General features: G+C 40.0%; 1 protein-coding gene and 1 pseudogene across 1 annotated transcript; one reads left to right on the top strand and one right to left on the bottom strand.

Moving 5' to 3' along the window:
• Window positions 1-4,031: 4,031 nt before the first annotated feature.
• Window positions 4,032-4,721, bottom strand: LOC133891896 (NDR1/HIN1-like protein 10). Its single transcript, XM_062332600.1, has one exon. It carries the CDS (start codon window positions 4,686-4,688, stop codon window positions 4,056-4,058), a length of 633 nt encoding a protein of 210 aa, XP_062188584.1. The 5' UTR covers window positions 4,689-4,721; the 3' UTR covers window positions 4,032-4,055.
• A 16,122-nt stretch (window positions 4,722-20,843) lies between these two features.
• On the top strand, window positions 20,844-23,058 carry LOC133892198 (uncharacterized; annotated as a pseudogene).
• Window positions 23,059-25,715: the final 2,657 nt, after the last annotated feature.

Below are 25,715 nucleotides of genomic sequence, written 5' to 3'. Positions count from 1 at the left end.
AATGTAGAAACACGAGGCTAAGAATCCGTATCTCTTTCACGATGTGAACAATGAGATGCACCATGATTTCAAAAAATGATTGAGGGAACAATGACCCAATTTGGGATAGAGTCTCGACAACATCTTTCTATAGCTTATCTAGCTTGGTCAGATCGATGACCTTTTGTGATATCGTGTTGAAGAATGAACGCAGCTTTATGATTGGGTTTCGGACCTTCGGCGGCAGAATACCTCTAATTGCAATTGGAAGTATCTGTATCATCATCACTTAACAATCATGAGACTTTATGCTAGTTAATTTCAAGTCTTTCATGTTTACTAGTCTCTTTATGTTGGCGGAGTAACCGGATGGAACTTTGCTTCCATGCAAGCACTTGCATATTGCAATTTTCTCCGCCTTGCTCAGATTGTAGCTAGCGAGGCCAAGATATTTGTTGCCTTCTTCCATATCTTTGGGATGTAGATCCTGTCTAAGTTTCAAACATATTAAGTCCTTCCGTGCTTGGATTGTATCCTTTGTTTTGCCAGGTATGTCTAGTAACGTACCAATCAAGCTATCACACATGTTCTTCTCAATGTGCATGACATCGATTACGTGTCGAACCACCAAATCCAGCCAATATGCTAAGTCATAAAAGACATATTTCTTTTTGAACATAGGAGCTCTAAGATTAGATTTTGGAATCGGTGTACTCCCGCGTCCATTTCCAAGGCAAAACTAAGGATATACCCTAAGTCCCTTTACCATCTCATATACCTGTCTCCCAGTGTGATGTTTAGGAGGTGATCGAGTCTCAACTTTCTCATGAAAAGCTCTACTGTTGCTGCGGTATGGGTGATCCTTGGGAAGAAATTTACGATGACCTAGGTACACCATTTTTTTACTGTTCTTTATCCACAAGCTCTTTGTTTCATCCAAGCAATGTACACATCCACAATAGCCTTTGATAGTCTAGCCTGATAGATTGCCAAGGGCTGACCAATCTTGGATTGTTACGGACAGCATTGCGCGTAGGGTGATGTTCTCTCATTTGTATGCATCACATACCCACACACAATCATTCCACAGTATTACAAGATCTTCCATTAATGGTTTCAGGTACACATCGATATCGTTGCCAGGTTGCCTCGGCCCTGGTATCAGCACCGACATCATAATGTACTTCCGCTTCATATACAACCAAGGAGGAAGGTTGTAGATACATAGAGTCACAAGCCAAGTGCTATAACTACTGCTCACGTTGCCGAATGGATTCATCCCATCCGTACTCAACCCAAATCTTATATTCCTAACATCTTATGCAAAGGGCTTTTTGTATTTCCTATTGATGTTTCTCCACTGCGTAGAACCAGCGAGGTGTCTCAGCATTCCATCATCCTTGCGCTCATCGACGTGCCATCACATCAGTTTGGCATGCCTTTTGTTCACGAATAAACGCTCCAAACAGGGGGCTATAGGAAAATACTACATCACCTTCACAGGATGCCTTTTCTTCTTTCCTTCACCATCAATATCATCACTATCACGCTTGTACCGTGTTGCACCAGAGACAAGACACACTTGCAAGTCTGCATGCTCTCCGCGATACAACATGCAATCGTTTGGACATGCATGTATTTTCTGTACTTCCAACCCCAATGGGCACACAACCTGTTTGGCTTGGTACGTTTTTCTTGTAGCTCATTTTCCTTTGGAAGCAATTTTACCAAGAACAGTAACAACTCTGTAAAGCTTGTATCAGACCACCCATTGCATACCTTCAATTGGAGTAGTGAAAGTACAGTACGCAAGTTTATGTGCTCCTTCTCGCAGCCCGGGAACAATGGTATTTTAAAATCTTCTACCATACACGGGAACTTTTGAAACTCTCTCATTGGTGAAGTTGCCCTCCCCATCGCACAACATCGACTTCATATAATTGACGTTGGCGTCTGCAAACATCTCCTCTAGATCATCATCGGCCAACATGCTCGATCCAACGGGTATAGCTAGGCATAAAACCCTTTGGCATCAAGTGGAAATGTATCTGCTGGGTAGTGGAGAACAGCTTCTTGTTCTCACAATCGACGCATGAACAACACATGTATTGAGACTGTGTATTTGACTTGTGCGCCGCGGCTGCTACCAGGAAACCCTCCACGCCATTGTTTTACTCTGTATCGTACATCCATCTTCTGTCCATCTATAATTATATCATTATTGTCAATACAAATTCAAAATATCTACATGATTTTGCGACCAACAACAAATAAATTACCTCACCATCTCCTACCAGCAATTGGCCTGGGTTGGACGAGCCGCCTTTTGTATGCTTTCGCGTCCTCTTCCGATGAGTATTTTTTGGTGCCATCCCTAAAAATTCTCTTTATTATTTGACCCTGAAAAAATGAAAAATAAATACGCTCATACCTAAAGTTTCTATATTAGAGGTTGCTAACTAAATAAAATATAAAAAATACAACTGGATCTTGCTACATACCTAAATATCATGGTTAATTTTTCTAATTTATTAAAAATCAAAAATAAATATGCTTCTACTTAAAGTTTCTATATTTTAGACATCTGAATTTATTCCTATGATTCATTAGTATCAACTTTGAAGATTTGCCTAGGTCTCTATAGGGATAAGATCAACTTTGGTTTTTCAGGTAACATTTTGAGTTAAAATGCTAAATATATGATTAACCTTGGGGATTTTAACTTATTTGAGTTCAAGAGGCTCCTGCTAGAAAGCTTGCTTGCTGTTGGGGAAAAATCTAGAGTTCACTTGCCCTAAAAATGAAGAAAAGTCAAATGAGCAAATGGATAGGAAAGAAATGGATTTTGTTTGGATAGCTAGATAGAGCTCATCTAGACTTCCTTCTTGACCAAAATTGAGCTTGATTGGTGGGGGAATTAATGTGAGAGAAGGGATGAAGTGGCTGTTGTCATAGGAGATTTTGTGAGGGAGAGAGTTCTAAAACAGCTCTGTTAGCTTGAGGTAGAAGAAGGTGGAGAAGAGGAGGACATCACTGTCGGCTCATATAATCCACCGTCAGTGATGTACATATATCACTGCCGGTCAGTAGATTCAGCCGGCAGTGATGAGGGTGATGGGTATCACTGTTGGCTCAATTCATTAGCCGGCAGTGATGACCCTTATCACTGCCGGATTCATAAGTCACAATGGCTGATTCTTCCTGTATAGTTTATGAACCGGCAGTGAAAACCCATCACTACCGATCTATAAGGAACCAGTAGTAATAGGCTAGCATATAAGCTCAATTCTGTAGGAGTTCTCACATCGAGAAGTACTAGAATTGTAGGATTAGTATAGAGATCCACCGCAAGAGGACCATTAGACTTATTCTCTAAGCATCCTACTGTGAGACTCTCTGTTCAATCAAAGGGCATGAAGCTGTGTAAAAAGTCTTGTGTCATATTTGTTCTTTGGTTAACTTATGATTCGTGTGCTTCCCGTTAAAAAATAAATTAATGTGTTGCCGTAGATCCGTCAAAAAGTGTTTCCATAAAGCTCAATATACAAACCTATTAAACAAATAGCTTGTATATGATCTTCAAAACTAGCCATATACGCTTTAGAACTCACAGTACAACCATCACTGGTGAAAATATAATATGTGAGTGACCTCCATTTTGACGGATCTGTCTTGCGATCATTGCTTAAACGAGAATTCATATTGTATATCAACAATTCATAGCCTGTTTGGAATGATGTGGCAAAAAAAAGTAGGAACAAGCGAAAAGGAATTATATGAAGAAAGTGACTGGATGTTTCACACCAGAAGTAAATTGGGAACAGTTAAACAAATTCCAATGATGAAAACAGATTTCTAGAAATATTTCTGATAGGACTTCGATTCTACGTAGTGGTATTTGATTATGATTTATTTGGAAATGATAAATCAATTTCCCAATCATCTATACTAATATTAAAAGAGTGAGTATTTCAAATCGATGTAAACCAACCAGCACCAGCATGCATGAGGTACCGGAGACACGAAGAGTAAAACACAACCACATGCGCGGACACTCCAAATAAAACCATCACTAGCTAGCAATGCTTATTCGGCTTGGCGAGCGTGCACTTGACCTTCTGGAACGCGACGGCCGGCGTCCCTGGCGGTGCGAGCTGCAACCTGAGCGGGCAGGTCGCGTCCAGCTCGCACTTGGTATAGCGAGCCGTGTACCTGAACTTGCCGGTCAGCTTCACCTCCACCTCGAACACGCCCGTCGCCTTCTGCTTCTTGAACTCGGCGACGCCGGCGTTGCCCAGCATGCCTGTGTTCCTCGAGTTCGAGGCGAGGTGGTACACCATGGTCTTCCTTGCACCCATCTTGTCGCCCTTGTTGGCGACCGGCACGCGATCGAACAGCTGCCCGTCGAAGTTGTACGCGGCCACCAGCGGCTTCTCGTTCTTGATGCCGATGGCCCAGTTTGGGTTCCGGATGGTGAGCGTCAGCGAGAGGTTGTACGCGACCGCAGTCCCGGGCGCTTTTACCAGCTCGAAGCGGGTGAGGGACCCGTCGTCGACGGTGATGGCGACGTGGCGGAGGTAGCCGAAGGCGAGGACGAGGACAAGGACCAGGACAATGGCGGCGAGGAAGGTGAGGATGCCAAGGATGATGAGGCAATTCTTGATGTTCTCCGGGACGCCATAGCAGCAGTCGTCATCGCAGCCGCACATTGTTGCCTGGTCGTCGTAGGAGCTTTTGTTGGTTGGGACCTTGGAAGATGTGGAGGCCGTGCTAGGATTTTGAAACCGTTATATTGAGAATTTATAGCCTGGGAGAGGATACTTTTGGAGAGGAAACAAGCGAAGTATATAGGCGTAGCTGTGTGCTCCTTTAAGGCTTCATCTTTGTTTTCACTTTTGTATGGTCCATGCGCAGAGCTTATCTGGATTGTGCTTTTGTTATGGTTAAGCACACGTGTCTAGCATGAAGCATTGGGCGTATAATTATGAAAGAAGACCATGATTTTGTTTAGCTTAATCGGGATTAGCCTTACAATCTAGACATCGTGTACTTCTAGCTTGAGGGCCTCAATTAAGGGCTCCCTCAAGGTGAAGTCACATTAACAACAAGGGAAAATTTGCTATAGGACACAACTAAAGTGTGGTTTTTGCTGTAAGACACGATTTTTTTATATATATGTTGATGGATACTTAGAAATATGGATATTTGACAGAAGACATCATGAACATTAAAATATTAATATCCGCTTTGAAACATGATCAAATGTCATTTTTACCATTGGGCCCGCATGTCAGATTTATCTTCTACCTCCTATTATCTCTTCTCTTCTCCTTTCCTCATCCCCTCCCAAATGTTCTTCTCGCATGGAGGAGGGCTGGCCATCGCCGAGCTCGAGCCAAACGGCCGCGGGCATCAACATCCATGGAGCGTGTGGAGGCTCTTCGTGGCCTCGGCTCGGTCGGGGATGGCTCAGAGCGGCCGATCGATGGCAAAGCTCACGGTGGCGATGGATTGATGGGGAGCTAAACCATAGCACGGCCAAAGGAAGGTAGCAGCACGTCGAGCACACGAATGTGAACTTAGCCAGGGGGAATTCGGCCGATAGGCCCAACCAGAGCACGGACGACGACAGTGAGGCGACATGGCGGAGCGAGGTCACATGGCGGAGGGCTGGCTGTCGTCATGCTCAAGCCAAATGGCCGTGAACATTGGCATCCATGTAGCGTGCGGAGGCTCTTCGCGGCCTCGGGTCGGTCGTGGATGGATCAGAGCGGCCGGTTGACAATGAGGTGTCTCACGAAGGCCATGGAGGTCGGCGGACGGAGAAATGGCCGATGCGACTCAGTGGGCTGCAAATCCAGGATGATGTAGGGTCAAGGGTATACGCTAAGGGGTGAGAAGGATGTGAGAGAGAGGGATTGGATGATGGCTCACCATGGAGGATGAATTTGGCGTCAGTGCACGTGATCCTTTGGCCGGAGGTGGAGAAGAAAGGTCGCGGCGTGGCAACTTCCAGTGGGGAGATGGAAAATGGATGGTGGCCAAGGCTTCAGGGGCTCAAGAAGATCTCCTCTATAGTAGGTCGTCGGTGGAAGAGCCTTGGAAGGTGGTGGCGAGATTGGTTAGCGAAGAGGATGTGGGCGAGCACCTTTAACGTGCAAAGGGAGTCAACATTGGTGGCAGCTGGAACATGACCTAGTTAGATAACAACACGACACAAGGCATTGTCAGGAACGACGTGACGCAGACCTTCAGATAGACATGATCGGCAGCAGCTGTAGGAACACACAGAACAAAGCTTGACCACCGGGCAACGGCACCACCTCGGCACAGCACAAGGCTCAGCCACCAGGCCGCAACCCGACCACAGGATGATGGGAGGCCAACTGGGTGTATCCTCTAGGGCGGGTGGTAGCGCATCTTGCAAAGGGCGATGATGGCTCACGCTTAGGGCGACGATGGCTCTCAGGCAGGGGACAGCAACGATTTTCAAGCAGGATGGGGATGGAGAGATGGCAATGGGGAACGAGATGAGAGGGGGCATGTAGTGAGCTGGGGGCATCCAACATCATTCATAAAAATTTCTCTCACCCAAATCACAGGATAGTATTCTAATGGCTAGAGTGTGTTCTGACAAATAACCACATTTTAGTAGTATCTGACAGCATACATTAAAAAAATCATGTCCTATGATAAATTCCACACTTCAGTTGTGTCCTGCAGCAAATTTTTCCCAACAAGTAAAACCAATGATGAAGCTAGAATTTCAATTCCCCGGTGGGATTCAGGTTTGTATCAGGTCCCCACCGGGAACCAAGAAGGAGATGGAGGAGACACTTTCACCCTTGAAGATTGTCAAGGTGGGTTAGCCTTCGGTCCCAGTGCCACCCCTAATCATGGCCTCATAGCCAGAGTAAACATCTTGCTTTTTGTGAAAATAAACATCTTGATAATACACATAGAAGGTGAAATTAGGACAAACTGGCCTTCAATTAGTTTTTATTAGCCTCTATGGTTCTCTTCTATAATTAGTTTACTCTCATGATTATAAATTTTATCATGACTTCTTTCTTAAATTCTAAATTCTTGTTTTATAATGTTTAATAGCCTTAGACAATTGGCTCCCTACTGTTTTTTCACCAGCGGTGGATGAAGATAGCGAGGAGGTGGACCAGCGGGAGTATAGAAGCATGATTCGCTCTCTCCTGTACCTGACGGCGACAAGACCCGACATCCACTTCGCCGTCTGCTTGTGTGCTTGTTTCCAAGCTTCACCGAGGACGTCTCACCACCAAGTGGTGAAACACATTCTAAGATATTTCAAGCACACTTTGGAGTGTGGCCTTTGGTTTTTTGCATCATCTTCGCTTTATCTTCGTGGATTTTCAGATGTGGATTTTATTGGTTGTAGAATTGATAGGAACAGTACCTCTAGTACTTATCATTTCTTGGGTACTTCTCCTGTGTGTTGGTCTTCTCGCAAACAGTCTAGCATTGCACAGTCTACTGTTGAAGCTGAATATGTCACTGTTGCTCACAGATTTTGTGGATGGCTGCTACCTTGAGGGATTTTGGGTTAGAATTCAGGAGTGTGCCATTTTTGTGTGACAACACCAGTGTCATAAGCTTAGCTAATAACCCAGTTCAACACTCCAGAACCAAACATAATAGATGTGATATTCCACTTCCTGAGAGACCACAATGAGGGGGGGAGACATTGAGCTGAGCTACATAGATACCCAGCACCAGCTAGCCGGCATCTTTATCTTTACCAAGCCTTTAGATGCAATAAGTTTTGCCTTTCTGAGGGGAGAGCTTGGTGTGTGTCATCCCTGTGGCATTGTGTGTGAGGGAGTTACCTTTGTGTATGCCCTATCTTACTTTTGTTGTATTTACATTGCATAGCATTTTTGTAAGATAATTATTTTAGCAAGCTTCACTTATATGTTATTTGCATTTTTTTTACTAGTTATGAATTTATGCTAAGTGTAGTGGATATATAATAATTTGTGTAAACTTAGGCTCTTATTGAAATATGGCATAAAATCTGTTGAGCAAGCTTGTCTTTTCTAAGAATGAACTTGAAATGTGAACATAATTTTTTGTCATCCTTGAGTGTTTGCTTTAGCTTGATCAGTGGTTAAATTAGGGCTATTTCTGTGAAAAGTTTATGCTAGGCCGCTTTGTTCAGTTAGCGGATTGGGGATCATTGACCTTTGTCTATGTAAATGTTTAGCCCATGATTAACCCTTGGGAGAGCATGTGCTCTTTTATGTCGCAAAGGCACAACTTATTTTGGCTTTGTGAAAAATTGCATATCTTGAATCCTATGTTGAGTTAATAAAATGAATGATCAAGTTTTGAGTTAAAATTGAATCTAATACGGTGGCTTAAGGCTTTATGTGGTTTGCCAAAGAAGTGAATCTATGGTTGCTTAAAACTTACTTGAGGATAATTAAATGATCAAATGAAAAGGTTAACTTGTGTTTTTTAATGTGCTAAGAATGTTATTTTTTATGTTGTCAAACTAAGGCTTAGATTGATATGTGGGCGTTTATATAGCACGTCAGGTTGAACTTGGTTGCCTAGTTTGAACTTGATATAGCATTAGTTTCTCTAATATTTGCACTGATCATGAAACTATGGATGTTTTTGTGGTGACATCTTTTGGATAATTGAACAACATGATCATAACTCGCTTCACTCCCAGTGCTTATGACATGAACTCACTTTGAGACTTTGTGCGCCTTTGAGTTATATTATTTACTGCTCCTAGTGCTTTGACATCTCTAGTCCTTGCAAGTGCTTTGTGATCTATATGTGAAGCTTTGTAGGCTTTTATTTCATTTGCACATCTTTTGCATAGTCTTATATCCTTGATGTTTGCATTGCCAAAGAGGAGAGAAAATATGTCCAAAGGTTTTATGAACAAATATTCAATAAAGGGGGAGAAAATTACATTTTCTAGAAATAAAAGAAAAATGGAATATGTGCAATCATCAAGGAGGAGCATGTGTTCTTTGATTTTTGAGTTGTTCTTTTGAGATTTTTGGCTCGTCTTTGCCTCTCTTAGGATTTTTACAACATTTCTTATACCAAGTGACATATTTTGCTCTTTCTTGAGTTTTTATCACTTGGATGAGTTTATCTTAATTTCTTCGTACCAAAATCTTTGTGCTTTGTGGGTTGTCAATGCACTGATCAAGGAGGAGATTGAGAAACCAAGTTGAAATATGTCTTGGTTTACTTGTGATGAGTGATTGATATTGGTATTTATTTGGCTTGATGATCTTCGATTTTGCATGAGCTTTGATGTGATTTCAATTGATTTGGGATTTCATTTGAGCATATTGATTATGGACTATCTGGAATTGGAGTTGGAGATATAAGTTTCCTTGTCTTATGGTGTGTAGGTGATGGATGCAACTTGACGGTTGACGGCGGGATGATCGGGGTCAAGAGGAGTGCTTGGTGCAGGACGATCAAGGAGGCCAATCAGAGTCAAAGGTGATTTTAGCTAAACACGTGGAGTTCAAGCAAAGCATGGAAGGTGTATGGAGACAGCATATTGATAAAGTCAACTGAAGGGGATGCCGATGCAAGTGACAAGACGACCCGAGGGATCGGGAGCAGGAGAGACTTGCCGACGGTTAGGATCGTATAACGGAGTACACGCATCGACATCGAAGCGCTTGCTTAAGGTGTAAGCAAGACGGCGAGTCACACTTTGAGAAGCGTGCATGTGGTTTTGCGGTTTGGTTTTAAAACCGTGGGAGGACTGGAAGAGTACATGGCACCATTGTGAAGCTTGCGTCGAGACGAAGCTAAGTCATGAAGGAGCCACGATCGTCCGATAAATAGAGAAGAAAATAGATCAAAATACCCTCAGTGGTAGGTACGATTATACTACAAAAGAGAGATATTTTGGGAAAAAGTTAAGAAACTTAGAGATCAAATTTTTCAGACCTATAAATAGATGGGTATGATTATAAGAGAGTCAAAACCAGCCACTTAAGCCCCTTGTGCCACCTATTTGAGAGCTTAGAGCTAGAGTTTTAAAGGAGATAAAGATGAATGCTTAACCTATATAATAGGGCCGACCTTTTTAAATAATGAAGTTTATGTTTTTGCATATGTTTGAATTTCTTTCCTTCTAATTTCCCTCTATTGGTTCCCTTATAAGTTTACAAGTTTTTTCGATTTTCAATTTTGATTTTTGTTTTGGTTTTTGGGCTGAAATTTCAACACCTATGAGGTCATTCTTCTTATTGTTAGAGGCATAAAATTCACATACACATGCTTGTGTGATGGGGTCATGAATTTTCTTGCGTTTAAACAATCAACTTAGAGAGATTCATTACTGAGTGTTCATTTTTCTTGTTTCTTTGTAAGTTGTGATCTTCCGAGTACTAAGACATATATATTGATCTTAAATGGATCATATGGTTCATATACCGTCCGTGAAGTCGTGTTACCTCGATTTTTTCTTGTTAAAACTTCTCTCTATTTTTGCTTCTATTTGAGTTTTGAGGTACGTTGGGTGATCAGAATATGAGAAAACTATCGTTTTAAAAAAAATTATTAAGACCCCTATTCACTCTCCCTTTAATCGCGTTCTTACCCATTGAAACGAACTGTTCCCTTTTGGGATCCTTGCTCTCATTCAAATGGCAGACAACATTTCATTGTATTGCAAAACACACACGACAAAATAAGGATGATTTTGCGAAGCTGACCATAAATTTTTTAGAAGCAGCTTGAAACCACTCCTACTCTTAAACCGTTCGAATCTGTTTGGCACTCATTTTACTTTTGCCCTAAACAAGATTCTAGTAAAAAATAACCTGTACTCTAATCCTTAGGGCGACCATATAGTTTATTATTTGTTTTGAATGAGATTGCTACAACCGCACCCCTGCCTTTTCCACCTCGAAGAAGTAGCAATCCCCATGGCGGTAGGATTAGGGATCCTTTTATTCCTTCGTCATCTAATTCCCAGGAGAAAAGGAAATAAAGAATGGGCTAGTTCCTTAGCGTCCTCAGTTGCAGACGTGCCACCATCACGTTTCAGCACTAAAGACAAAGTTCTGGCTCAACCAGGAGCAGAGCAAGAAAAATTTCATGATGGGGCCAGATAGCCATAGATGAATTATTAAGGGACCAGGCACAAAATTTTCACTTAAAACTATAGTGAAAATCTATGTTCACAAGTGTATTATCCAAACTACCGCATGAGTACATTTTTTTCAATCAAGTTCCGATGTTTTTTCAAGTTCATCAATTTTTCTACAGCAGGCTCGCACCTAGGAATTCCATTACCAAGAGCAGCGGAAAAGAACACAAAAAGAACCTACTTTTCTCTATAAGCAATTATATCAACCTTCACTAATATTTGTTAGTAACAGCAAAACGATCAACACTTTTCGATCCGTGCTACGGCCGAAAACCCGGAAACGTCGACTCTGAACCAGCAAAAAGATAGATGCTCCCTCAACCTCACCAATGCATGCGTCCATTTGTTTCTTACGACTGAACCAGGTGACGGTCAAGGCAGAGAAAACCAGGTGAAGGTGAATTTTGTAATACGCTGCGCGCCCGACGAAGGGATTACATAGTTAAGACAAATAAGTTTTTTGAAAATATCATGGGGACACAATGAAAACATTCATAATGTTGCAAGACAGTTAACTATTTCTTTTTAGCCTACTCTATGGAGTCAAGTCAACAAACTAAGAGCTGTTTGGTAGTGCTTTTGGAGCTGATTTCGTGTTAGAATTGACAGAAGTGTTACCAAACGTCCAGCCGGTAAATCTATTTCGTGTCAGTATTAGAGGAAATCACACTCATATTTTGTACTACGAGGTAGGAACCGAAAAATCTAGTTTTCACTGATTTTTAACTAATTCTGCTCAATTTTAACATAATCTTCTCTTAGAAATCAGTTCTATCACTAACATACAAACGATTTAATAAACAGAATCACTTTCACTACAGAATCTACTTTTATCTACTTTTATCGTATCATCATTTCCATCACAAAAGTCAAACAATCTTCTATATACAAGGAAAAAGAAAAGACGGACCACAAAATAAACCATGGTCACCCATCTGTCCTCTCTGCTATCACTTGATACCCAAACTATTTTCAACTTTGTTTATCGCTCCTTCGGAATTCTTTTGACACCGAATTTATTTTTCACTTCCTCCTTACAAGGTGATGAAAGTGGACAGTAGAGGAAGCTGTGACATTAACAGAGTCCACATCTGGAGCGACGAATTTTTAATTTTATTTTTCGAAAATAAAAAATTGTAAAAATAGATGTCTGTTTGAAAAATTAAAAAATATGCTATTGTCTTCCGTTGGGAGGGCGGAAAGCACATGTCACACTTTCAACGAGCAACGAGTTAAAAAAAATACAATAGTTCAATACTCTCAAAAATTAAAACATTATTGAAATAGCCATGAAAAATTCTAAAAAAATGTATGGTGTAAAGGATCTATAATCTAGCTAAAAAAATTCAACTCAAACAATTGCTTTTACAATAAAATTTGTCTTTTTTATCTCAGTATATATCATATTTTTATCTGAAATTTTTTAAGAGCTAGATCATAGTATACTCTTCACCACTAAAAACTTTCAAAAAAATCAAAAAAATTCATGATTATTTTGATAGTGTTTTTAATTTTGAGAGCGATTGAACGCATTTTTTATTTTTAGATCTATCATTAGTTGGATGGGTGACATATAACCTGTTTTTACAATTTTTCAACCGAATATCTACTTTTATAATTTTTTTAATTTTTGAAATATAAAAATTAAAAAAAACTCTCGAACTATAATAGCAACAACACCACACGACGAGAATGGGTATCCTCTGATAGGCTACACAGCCATTGACACTTAAACCCTGAACTCACATATCAACAAATATATAGTAACCGTAAAGTACATGAGAGGATCCGTCCACACGACGAGCAGCCAGGGTTCCATTTACCGATCGGAGCTCGGTAACCGAGCTCCGGCGGTAACCGAAAATGCGCGATAACCGTGGTTACCGGTCAAAAATTCAAAAAAATTCGGAGAAAATTCATTTGGCAAATTTTAAATTTTTGCGAAAAAATCATGTTTTTGCCCTCTCGGTAACCGAGCGGTTTGGGTCGGTTACCGAGCGGTTTGGGTCGGTTACCGAGCGATTTTCTCACATTTTTTATTCGATCGGTTACCGAGCGGTTTGGGTCGGTAACCGCTCGGTTTTCTCGATTTATCGAGCGGTTTTATCGAATTTCAGCGCAGTTCAACAAAAAACCTAAAAAAGGGTTCAATCTTGTAAAATCAATAACTAATTCATCCGAGCTTCAAATCAAGTGAAACAAATTTTGTTGGCTTCCTTGTAACATGATCTACATGATAAAAGTATTTATACTCATAAAAAAGTTCAAAATTTTCTGTGAGAAATTTTATTTGTTAAACCAAGGTAAATGCATAGTTTACTCTTTGCTAATCCAAAAATCATGAAACTAATTTTGTTAGTCTTCTTACATGATCCTATATCTTTTAAAAATATATGAACTCATGAATTAGTTATTGTAACATGCATGATTGTGTAAATGTGTTGCGACTAGATTAATTCATAACTGACCCATCACACCTTAAAAATTAGTGAAACCACTTTTCATTAGCTTATTTATATTATGATTTACGTAGAGAAAATAATAGTAGACATGAAAAAATTAATTACAGTGATGTTTCTTAACATATTCACTTTATGCTTGTGAACTTTGTAAAAATCATAGAGAATTTAATAAAACTTTAAATAAAGTGAAATCAATTTTAAAGATTCTCTTAAAATACATTTTATACAAGAAAAATATGTGTTTGCATGTTACACTTTTCCTTAATGTGAGTTAATAATTGAGCCGCACGCTTCAATTTTTTTCATTTTTTCAAACTTTCTCCCTATAGAATATGATGCAAACTACATTATTTTTGAAAAAAAATTTCACAGAAGTTCTTAGAATTATGTCTAGTTTTTTTTAAGATTTTTTTTGAATTTTTTTAAATTTTTTTATTTTTTTGAATTTTTTGAATTCAAATTTCGGTTACTGAGCGATTTTTAAAATCGGACCGGACCGGGAAGGTCGGTAACCGCGATTTTTGAGCGGTTACCGACGGTTTTTTAACCCTGCGAGCAGCGCCCGGTCCAGTGAAGCGCTCCGGCAGCCAAGGCACTAGCTCCGTACCAGCACATCCGTACCATAAAACAAATCCTAATCCATCCCTAGCATCTGGTGCGATTTTACACGTCTAGTCCCCATTTTTGTTGTTATTTACCGTGCTGAATCCGTGTCGTCAAACCTTTATCATCTATATGTTTAAAACTATAGAGATTGGCAAGATGGAAACAATGTTACTAGTTTTCTCGTTAAAGACTTTCATAATATTATAATTTCACTAATAGCTGTTAAGGTAAGCCGTACAATAGTAATGATCGAAATCATGTTTGGGAGACTATGAAATGTCAAAATAAAAAAAAGAAATTGGAGGCACTAGTTGGCACGGGACTCTCTTTCATCTGAGGGCTTGAAAGGAAAGAATAAATATTCGTCCCTGGGAAAAAAAAAATACTGTGCCAGCCCGCTCAGGCACCATCCCTTCACATTGGCGTTGCCCTGAGATTCGTGCAAGAGAGGAAAAAGGATAGAGAGGAACAAAGTGGCTCAACGGGGCCGCAACGGCCTTGTGTGGCGGAAAGGACCACGACGGCCTGCAGCGAGGATCGGCGTGACAATATGAGGCCTGGGCAGTGCCCACTGCAGCGAGCCTCGAGCATGACGAGGCCCGTGGGGGTAGTTGCAAGGCTATCACACGCATGAATGACATCGTACCCTATGTTGCAAAAAAAATTAAGTATTATTCATGAATATTTGCATAGGTTGGGACTATGGGAGGACCTAAAACGGATTTAACCCCAAGATACGAAATTCAAAGTAAATAGTCATGAAACTTACAAAATATTCCCTGACAAGTCATCTATAATTCCATAAATTTTCAAGACAAAGCGCAATTTATATAAGGAGAAAGAAAAAGATAAGTTACATTATGGAGTGAAATGACCCAATTTAATAGTTTGAGACCAAATTAAGACAAAAATTGTTCAGGGGTTATGGAGCAATGAAATAGCTTAGGAAGGTAAAGTGAACTTTTACTTAAACAAAACAAAGTGAGAAATCAAGTTGAAATGTAATTTGATTTATATGTGACGAGTGATTGATAAGGTTATCGATTTGATTTGTTAAGTTTTAGATTGCTTGAACTTGGTTTAAACATTTTGATTATGAACTAACTGTAGTTGGAGTTGAAGAAATGTGTTTGCTTGTCTCAATATGTAGGTGACGAATGTAACTTGGTGGTCAATGGTGGGTGATCGGGGCAAAAGAGGTGTTTGGTGCTAGACGATCAAGAAGGCCAGACAGAGTCACGGGTGATCCTAGCTGTACAAGTAGAGGTCAAGCAAAGCATGAATGGACGATAAAGATGACGTGTTGACAAAGTCAAACGAAAGGGATGCCGGTGCAAGTGATAAGACAGTCCGAGTGATCGGGAGTAGGAGAGACTTATCAGCGGTCAGGATCGTAAGACGAAGTACACATGTCAACATCAAAGCGCTTGCTTAAGGTGTAAGCAAGTGACGAATCACACTTTGAGAAGCATGCAGAGGGTTTTACAGTTGGGCTTCAAAACTGTGGAGGACTAGAGGAGTATGTAACACCATCGCAAAGCTTGTGTCGATGCAAAGCTAAGTCGTGAAAGCATCGTGGCCGTTTAATGGACGGAGAAAGAAATGAATCAAACGGTGATAGGTATGAGTATACTACAAGAGAGGGGTATTTTGGTAACAAACTAGGAAACTTAGGGATCAAGTTTTTTAGACCTATAAATAGAGTGGAGGAAGATTTTTATGGCGGTTATTCCTTCTAATTACAGGCATATCTATGACTCTTTTTACTATTTTTATATAGCTAGAAAGTTGAGTAAGAAGTTCTTTTATTCTATAGAAAAAGAACTTTCTTGTAAGGTTTGGGACTTAGTTTATTTACTGCCAGGGCTATTAGGTAGCTTGGTAAGGGATAGGCCGCAGGTTTGTGAAACATAGTAGTCTCCTTTTCAAGTAGGTACGCTTTGATACCTGACTGGTGTGCATTCTACACTTACCCAGCGAGCGAAGGAGCGAGCCAATTCCTCTATTCCGGGATCTGTCTACAACTGGTACTTCACATGCCTTAGAAGTAGATTTGAATGAGGACTATGAGCGAGTTTGAATCAACCATTTAAGCCTCTGGTGGGTCACATATTTGAGAGTCTAGTGCTATGGTTTTAGAGGAGAGAAAGATGAGTGCTTAGCCTACATAATAGGTGAGAGTTTTTGAGAGAAAAATTCTTTTGGTCTGCTTAAAATAGGGTTGGTCTCTTTGAATGAACTTTATGTTTTTGCATATGCTTAAATTCCCCTCCTTCCAATCTCTCTATTAGTTCCCTTGTAAATTTGTAAGTTTTCCTTTTTCGTTTGTTATTTTCTTGTTGATTTTTGTTTTTACCTTTGAGTTGCGATTTTTCAAACTTGGGAAGTTATTCTTCTTGTTGCTAGAGGCATAAATGTTCGTATACTCATGTATTTGAGAGAGTCTTGAATCTCATTGTCTCTAGACCATTAACTTGGAGAGTTGCTTATTTCGGTGACTATCTTTTTGCTTTGTTCTTCGTTCAAGTTTCAAGCTTTTGTGCTCAAAGACACATAGAATGGTCTTGAATAGATCCTATGGTTTATATTTCATCCGTGGAATCATGTTACATTGCAACTTTCTTTCTCGCTTTGTCTCTCTAAATTTTATGTTTCGGTTTGTACTTTTTTAGAGCATTGGATGAACAAGAAGTAGGCCATCTATTTTGCAAGAAATTTATAAAGCGCATATTCACCCCCTCTAGTCATCGTTCTCAGTCCTACAATTGGTATCAGAGCCGATTTGATCATTTATTAACCTTAGTTGGCTTTGCGATCCTTAGGCGACAATGGAGAGAAGTAGAAAATTTTCGTTCTTCGATGGTTGAGATTTTTCATACTAGAAGGTGTGCATGGAGGCTTATCTCCTAAGCCAAGGAAGTGTAATATGGGAGATTATGGACTCCAACTATGTGATTCATGTTACTCGTTCTTCTTTGGCCTAAATTGAATAATATAAGGTCAACAACATGGCTCGTAATATATTGTGCACTAGCTTGAGTCGTAATGAGTTCGACAGAGTTAACATCTCCGTACTGCTTGCGAGATCTAGTCCGCTCTTAGTATCTTTCATGAGGGTACTAACTAGATCAGGGTCAGGCGCCAGAGCATGTACAACCAAGAATACCAGATGTTCGTACAGAACCCTGAAGAGTCTTCGATGCTATGTTTGCTCGTTTGATGGAATTCTTAGTAATCTTAGATCCACCGGTGCTTTGCTTTATTCTTACCATAAGAGAGCGATCAAGCTTCTCTATACTCTTGACCATAGCATATGAAAAGTTAAGATCTCAAGCATTAAAGAGCCACCAACTTACGACACGTTAACTTGTGATGAACCCTTTAGCAAGCTCAAGTCTATCAAGATAGTCAAGGCGACTCGGATCGATCTCAAAAAACCCCTATCTCAAAACATGACATTGGTTTCTACACCTAATTGTGGCAGTCAGGCTGGAGCTAGTTTTTCTTGTGCTAACACTTCACAGAGTGAATTTGTTTTGCCTTCCTTAGTTTCTATCACAGAGGAGCAGATGGACGCATTGGATGATGAGGACCTTGCACTCATTGTAAAAAAATTCACTCACTTCTACAACAACAGAAGAGAATGAAGGAGAGGGGGTTCTCGTGCTTGTTTTGAGTGTGGTCAAACCAATCACTTCAAGGCAGAGTACCCTAAGCTCAAAAAGAAGGACAATGACCACGACTACAACAAGTACAAGAAGAAAAATAAGAAGTCCTTCTTCAAAAAGAATCATGACAAGACGCCCAAGAAAGCGGCCAAGGCAGCTTCTAGGGCATTTGTTGCGGCTCTTGGCAACATCTACACCTCTTCAAGCTTAGAGGAGAGCTCGGAGGAGGAGGAACCGCAAGTGAAGAGCAAGAAGAAGGTCAATGACTTCACCGGCCTCTAAGGACTAGAAGGTCATATTGGGAGAAGTCGCAGCATAAATCTTAGCCAATTTTAATATATTTCCTTTATCGTAGTTGAGAGTTCCTTGAATCTAGACAAGCAATGCATCTCAATAATTGAGTAGATCTTTCAGCAAAGCGATTGTTTAATTCTATAGTAATTTCATCATACACCACATTAAAGATTTTATATTTGAAGTGATGATAGTAAGTTACCAACTGTCCACCACGACCCCTAATAGTTATTATATCTTCCATATTTAGTATAACGATATGATGTAGGAGACAAAAGGTCTTTACCTCCTCAAATAGGTCCTCCCAACCATTCTCTCGTATTTCATTAATTTTCTGCAACATGGTCCCAATCAAGCCTACTGCACAAACAATGTTCTGATCTTTTCTTTGCAAGCATTATGACAAATCATTAATTATGCGCAATAATCTGATCATAAGATGTAATATAAGCACAAATTCAAAACACTCTATTTGTTTCAACAAACCCGAAGCCATGTATTTCTTTTTCCCGTTGGAGACATCATCAACCACATTCTCCAATACCTCTAGAACTACATCCTGCATGAGAATAATATGACACAATGTTTTATGGTATGAGGCCCATCGAGTATCCCCGGGTTGTGCAAGGTTGGTTTCTTGGTTTTCCCCTCTCCATGAAAAAATGTCACCGTTGTCCTATTGGCTCACAAGATTCTCATGGTGTTGTTGGGCCAATTGATCCATTCTCTTGCAAGAAGCATTAACGGTGTTCACAATCAAAGTGAATGTGTGAAAAAAATTAAAGACAGAAGAACAACACTTGGCAACCGAAACAAGCACTAATTGCAACTAGTATGCAAAGTAATGTATATAAAAAGCATATGTCTCATCCAATATCCATCTTTGCAACCCATGAAATTCTTCTCTCATGTTTGATGCCCCATCATATCCTTGCCTACGCAATTTAGACATAGACAAACTATAGAAAGCAAGCATAAAATCCAAAGCTTCCTTTAGAGAAGATAATATTGTGTCAGTAACATTCTCAAGACCGCGAAATCTCTCAATCACTTGACCCCGTGAATTGACATACCTACATGGAGGAAGAAGCATTGTTTGATGCTAATATGGTGAACGCTTAAATAAAAAAACAGCAAATAGACATTAGATACTAACCTCAAAACCATAGCCATTTGCTCCTTTATAGATGCATCTCGAGCCTCATCAACAAGAATACGGAAATGGCTATCCCCAATATTTGTAATAATGGCTTGGGTAATTTTTTTGCATAAGTCTTTTTGAATTTCCGGTCAAGTCATTTGATTATAACGAAGCAGATGTGCAATATTTTTTATCGTTGGCTTTGTACCATTCTATCAACTCTAAAAAGTTTCTCTTGTTGCTTGAGCTAGAAGACTCGTTATGTCCAAAAAAGCATTTACTTGCAATAGAAAAAATCTTACAACTCCTAATATAACAAGATACGACCTTTGTATTCATCATATTTCTTCTTTTTTCCACTAGTCATCATATGTGACACACTTTGCCTCTGATTTTTATAAGCCTTATAATGACTTATTGCATTATTGTGAGCAATACCTTTAGCATGATCATTCAAACTTGTAGTTTCATCTTTCCATCTACGAAACCCAACATTGGTGAAGGATTCGATACCAAAGTTTTCAGCTCTTGGTTTCTAAAAAGAGAAAACAATAAAAACAAAAAGCAACATCTTTAGCAACACTGTATTCCAAACAAGCATGACTTTTACACCATCCTTCATAAAAACTCCTATTGTATTTATTTATTACAATTTGTGGATAATTATGACCTTTTGGTTGGTATGGATCCATCGAAATGTACTCCCTTTTGACAGCATCCCTAATGTTTGGATCCATTTGCTCAATTGGTATACGAAGATCAGGATCATTGATAATTTAATTAGAATCAGGTACAACATGATGATTGACATTAGCATTACTAACTCTTATTCCTATTATTTTTGCTTCTAATGTTTCTTGTTCTTCATTTTTTGATTCTAGAGGAGGTTGGTTAGATCCTACTACAGGAGTAGGAGTGGGAACAAAGTAAGATAACAATGTCTTAGTCCTTTTCATTGTGTAATTTTAGTACCAATTAACTATAATCTATAAGATGCAATATAAATATAATTAGATGTGTACAAATGATACAAAATTTAATCAAATTAAAGAACCAATCTACCAAAACACTATACTGCATAAATATATTCAATTCACACGCATTCTAACCAAAACAAAAAATATATATACCTTCTGTTCACTTTGCTAGATTTTATATGAACCAATCAACTTAAAAAAAATACTACACTGCATATGAACGGATGAACCAATCTACCAAACCAAACAACTTTATACCTTTTGTTCACTTGAGGTCTTGACTCTTGAGCAGAGGCAGAGGCCGAGTTGACAAATGAAAAGTTGAGCACTTCTGCTATTCTGCACACCGCACTTGAGTTGCGCTTGAGCTCACCCCTGCGCGCCTGCATTGTGCGGCTAAGTGGCTTGATGCGCCCGGGCCCAGCGCAGCGGCGCTCCTCCTCACAGGCATAGCACCACGCAGCGTCTGCTCGGCTGCTTGCCGCTCGCAACGTCGCGCCTCCTCGCCAAGTAGCCGTCTACTGTGCGAGCTTGCTGCTCGCAATGTCGTGCCTGCTCGTTGAGACGCCGTCCGATGTGCCGCGCCGTTGCTCGACTGCTTGCCGCTCGCTGTGCCGCACCGCGCCCGCTCGCCGCTCGCTGTGCCGCGCCGCTGCGAGATTTAGGGATTTGAGTGTTTGTCGTGGGGATTCCACAGAGCGTGACCACGTGACAGAAGACAACCAAAATGAGTTGAACTACTAAGGATGGGCCGGCTGGTACCTAGCGGGCTGCTATGTTGGGCCTGCACCCGGGTCATGGGCTAAACGAAAACCTGAGATCAACTAATTGAAAAACGGTTTGAATCGTAGAAATTTGAGAGCTTTTTTTATTTTTTTTAATTAAAAAATTAAATAAATAAATTCCTGATTAAATAAATTATAAAATTAAACGCCTACCATACTCTCAGTGAACGGTAAAAGAGCCTTACCGTCCCTAAAAGAGCGATAAGCATTTCCAAAACCTCTTACAGCCTTTTCAGTTGGGTAGGCTTACAGCTTGGGGGCGGTACGCATGAACAGTAATTCGCGATGAGCAGTACTTACAATTCAATTTCCTCTACTATCTTCTCTATTCAAAACAATGATATTCTGTTACTCCAAAAATTCTAAAATTTTGTGTACATGTTCCATAATTCATGTGCAACCCATTTTAATTGATTCACCAAAAAATCCTGTGTAAAATTTAAAATAAAATTCTCCAAAAAAAAGCTACTTTTATAACTTCTAGCAATTGTTAGTGCCTCAAATAAATTTATAAAAAACTGGTAAAATTCACTAATATTCTTCTTATGTGATGAGATAATTTCTAAAATTATTTTTAGTAGTAGGTTTATATATGTTTTAATTCAAATTAAGTTAAAAGAAGAATATCACATGAAATTATAAAAATACATATAAATGGTGCATTAGAAAGGAATCCACTTTTTTACCATATAATATAGTGCTGAAAACAATTTTAGAAATTATCACATCATCCAAGAAGAATATTAGTGAATTTTACCAGATTTTTAAAAATTTATTTGAGCCCTAACAATTGCTAGAAATTATAAAATTAGCCTTTTTTGGAGAATTTTAGTTTAAATTTTACACAGGACAGGACTTTTTGGTGAATTCAATTAAAATGGGTTGCACATGAATTATGGAACATGTACAAAATTTTTTAGAATTTTTGAAGCAACAGAACATCATTATTTTGAATAGAGAAGATAGTAATGGAAATTGAATTTTAGAGTACTGTTTATCGCGAATTACTCAGAGGCCTGTAATAGAGAAGATAGTAGAGGAAATTGAATTTTAAGTACTGCTCATCGCGAATTACTGTTCATGCTTACCGCCCCCAGGCTGTACCGTTCCTGAAAGGGCGGTTTGAGGCTTTGGCAATGTTTACTGCACTTTCAGAGGTGGTAAAGGTCTTATCGTCTCCTTAGACGTCCAAGTTTTGCAATTTGTTAAATCAGGAATTTATTTATTTAATTTTTTAATAAAAAATATAAGAATTAAAAAAACTCGAAATTTGAGGGGATACTAGAATTTTTTGAGCCACAAGTGGGGCCGTGGCCGCAGTTGCCGAGACCCAAAATCCGCCCCTGTCGCCGCTACGGCTTCATCCGCCACGTGGAGATCGCCGTCGAGGACGCCTCGCTGACCAGGTTCGCCGACCTCGCTCGCAACCGCGTTCGCCTACAACCTCTTGCTCACGCTCACCGTCCGCAACCGGAACTGGGCCATGAGCATCAAGAACACCGAGCCGCTCGAGGCGGACTACAGCTTCGACGGCCAGCGGTTCGACCGCGTCAGGCTCGCCGACGAGGGCGACGTACACCCCACCGGCAAGACCCGGGTGTACCACCTGGCCTCCGGCGCCGACGGCGCGTACGTGGCGCTGGGTAACGCCGACCTCGCCGAGTTCGCAAGGGAGAACGCGACGGGGTTGTTCCAGGTGGAGGTGGCGCTCGCCGGCGAGGTGAGGTACCAGGCGCACCTCACCAAGTGCAAGCTGGCAGCGACATGCCCGCTGAAGCTGCAGCTCGCACCGCCGGGGACGCCGGCTGTCGTGTTCCAGAGGGTCAAGTGCAAGCTCGCCCAGCCCGACAAGAACTGCTAGCTCTCGAGCTCGCTGGCGATTCTGACTGATTGATTTGTTAGATTTTTGGAGTAACGAGCTAGTGATTTCTCTGAATTGTTGGTGATTTTGCGGAATTGCATCTTGGGTTGGTGTATGTACTGTACTGTACTGTACTGTACTGAAATTCTGAAAGTATGCTGGATGACGGAAGGGTAATGTTTGAGCGATTCTTGGGTCTTTTGTCTGCTCACTTGCACTCAAATGTTGGACTGTGGATGGCATTTGCTTTTGCGCTGTTACCTCAACCTTTTGCTCCTAAATGTAAAAGAAAACGAGAAACTTTGCCTCCAGTTGCGAACAGGTAAGGAGTTTAGTGATAAAGTTTAGTAGTAGAGTTGAGTCCATCAGGATTTGACCCTCCCGCATTGCATTCTTTGTTGATCTCCAATAAAGACATCAGGTAAAAGAGGTCCAATGTAAAAAAACTTTGCATCCAGCGAGTCTGATTGGATCACACTTTGGACAGAATGGAAAAAGAACTTGTAGGAGCTAGAAAGAATTTCTTTCCGAAAGTTCACAAGATTTGGAGTTGAATTCCAAATCTTGGTAAAAAAATTTGCTCAAACTTGTTCTGGAGTAACAAAGTAGACGTGAATCGTGGGTGCTCTCTTTTTTTCTCGGAATCTCTAAACAAACCCCCTAAATCGGCCATTTCTTTTACTCCAAACTGTGGCCCATTGTAGTTTATTTTCACTCTGATGAGAAAACGAGATTGCTAACTAGTGAACGCTCGCTGTCTAATTTGTAACTTCAAAGAAATGTAGTTGGTTGGTTGGTTGGCTCCAAATCTCCCAAGCCAAGGCGTAATCGCACAGGTCAAGTTGAGAACAGGAACCACAAATCACACATCAATCTTTTAGGCAACTCTAGCGGAATAGTTATGGAGTGCTACAGTATTTAATGAGAGATGAAAAATAATAAAAGGTAGAAAATAAAGTATATGCTAGAGATAAAAAAAAAGATAGTACTATAATAGTATTAATGGGTGTTATAATAGTGTTATAAGGGATGAATTATTAGAGTATCTACTGAAGATGAGCTTAGTGATACAAAGGGCCGCTATTTGCAAATTGATTGAGTTACGACAGTCATTTGTATTAGACTTGGTACCCATCTGATTAGCAAGGTGTCCAAACCGATTTTACGGCATATCGTATCGTGCTGAGTTCATATTGTCGTAGCCCAATATTAACATATTACTGTGAAAAAATAACGCAAAAATATGGTGGGGGCGACTTAGGCTGTGTTTGGTTGGGTTGAGGTTTTTGATTTTTGGGCTGAAAAGTTAGCTTCTGATTTCTAGCTGATGGTTAATGCCTTTTGCTATTGATTTTTGTAATAAATTTTTAGCTTCTCAGCACGCTAAAAGCTACAAAGTTTTTTTCAACCAGCTTCTCAACTTTTAGTTTATTTCATCAAAAACTAGCTTTTCAAAAACCAACTTCTCAACAGAAATAAAAGCTAGAAAAAACCTAACCAAACAGGACTTAGTAGCTACGGTGGTTGTGGATGCATATGTTACTTGCAAGGTGACTACAAACAAAACTGAGTTTTTTTGACGCATGGATCCTAGTAAAGGAAGGTTCTTCGTCAAAGGGAAAGAAATGAGGGCGAAGGTGAAAATGAAAGAAGAGTGGCTACCACTCGATGCCCATGCCTCCATGGTTGGTCAGAGGGGTGCGTGAGCGCTCATTCAACTTGTTTTTCATCAAATGGTTTTGTTACATAGATTGGATGTTGGATTTTAGATCCTAGTCGCATAATTGAAGACATTGAGCATCCAAAACTCAAACACAAGTTGCATCAAGTTCTTTTCTGTAACGCGCTATCACATCTAGTAATTTGAAAGCACGTGTCCATATGTATATTTGATGATGGAGGAATCTTCAACCGTACATTTTTGGCGCCATTGCTAGGCAAAAAATATCACCTAAATTCCATGTTGGTACCAAAATTTTAATGGTAACCCGAATACCAAGGTCGGATATCAATAAGAGAGTGTCAGAATAAAAATGTAATTTTATACCCAGAGTATCCAATTTTATAATGGTTGGAAGTTTAAACTTTTTTTTTTGAAGTCGTAACTTTTATGTTACTATTGGATGTTCAAAACCAGAAGTTGTCCATTTAGATCTGTATTTTGAATTTGCAAAACTTAAAAGCGTTGATATGTAGTGTTCGTAAATTTTGGAAACATAAAAGTACAAACTAATACCTTAGATATCAAATTTCTAAGGTAGAACAGAGACGAAATTAGTACAATCTAAGATGGTTGGTTATGTCCAAATTTAAAAATAAGCGGCAAGGTGTCAAAATATGATAAAATGTTGCCTTGCTATGCAGTGACAAAATCATATGAAGTCACTCTTAGTCTTTCCCTTGGCCAACAGCTTGGATGGAGGGGAAAGAAAATTCATCTCTCACAAGAAACACTGCAGACCCGATCACTACTACAAAACGATACTGTACAAGCGGGTGAAAAAGCCTTTTCACAGGCGTTTGGCGCACCCGCCTCTAACAGAAGGCCTAACGATTTCCACAGGCGCAAAAGTGACCGCCTGTGGAAATGGATTTCCACAGGCGGTTCGTTAAGACAACCGCATGTGGAAATGGATTTCCACAGGCGGGGTCCACATTAGCTGCCGCCTGTGATATAAAGATTGCACAGGCGGTTCCGTAGGAGAACCGCCTGTGGTATGTATTTATTTCAAAAAAAATAAATAGAATATATTTTATTTCATCCAGATT

This window comes from Phragmites australis, chromosome 15 (genome assembly GCF_958298935.1).
Source record: "Phragmites australis chromosome 15, lpPhrAust1.1, whole genome shotgun sequence".
Lineage (NCBI taxonomy): Eukaryota > Viridiplantae > Streptophyta > Magnoliopsida > Poales > Poaceae > Phragmites > Phragmites australis.
This window is presented reverse-complemented; position numbering and strand designations above follow the sequence as displayed.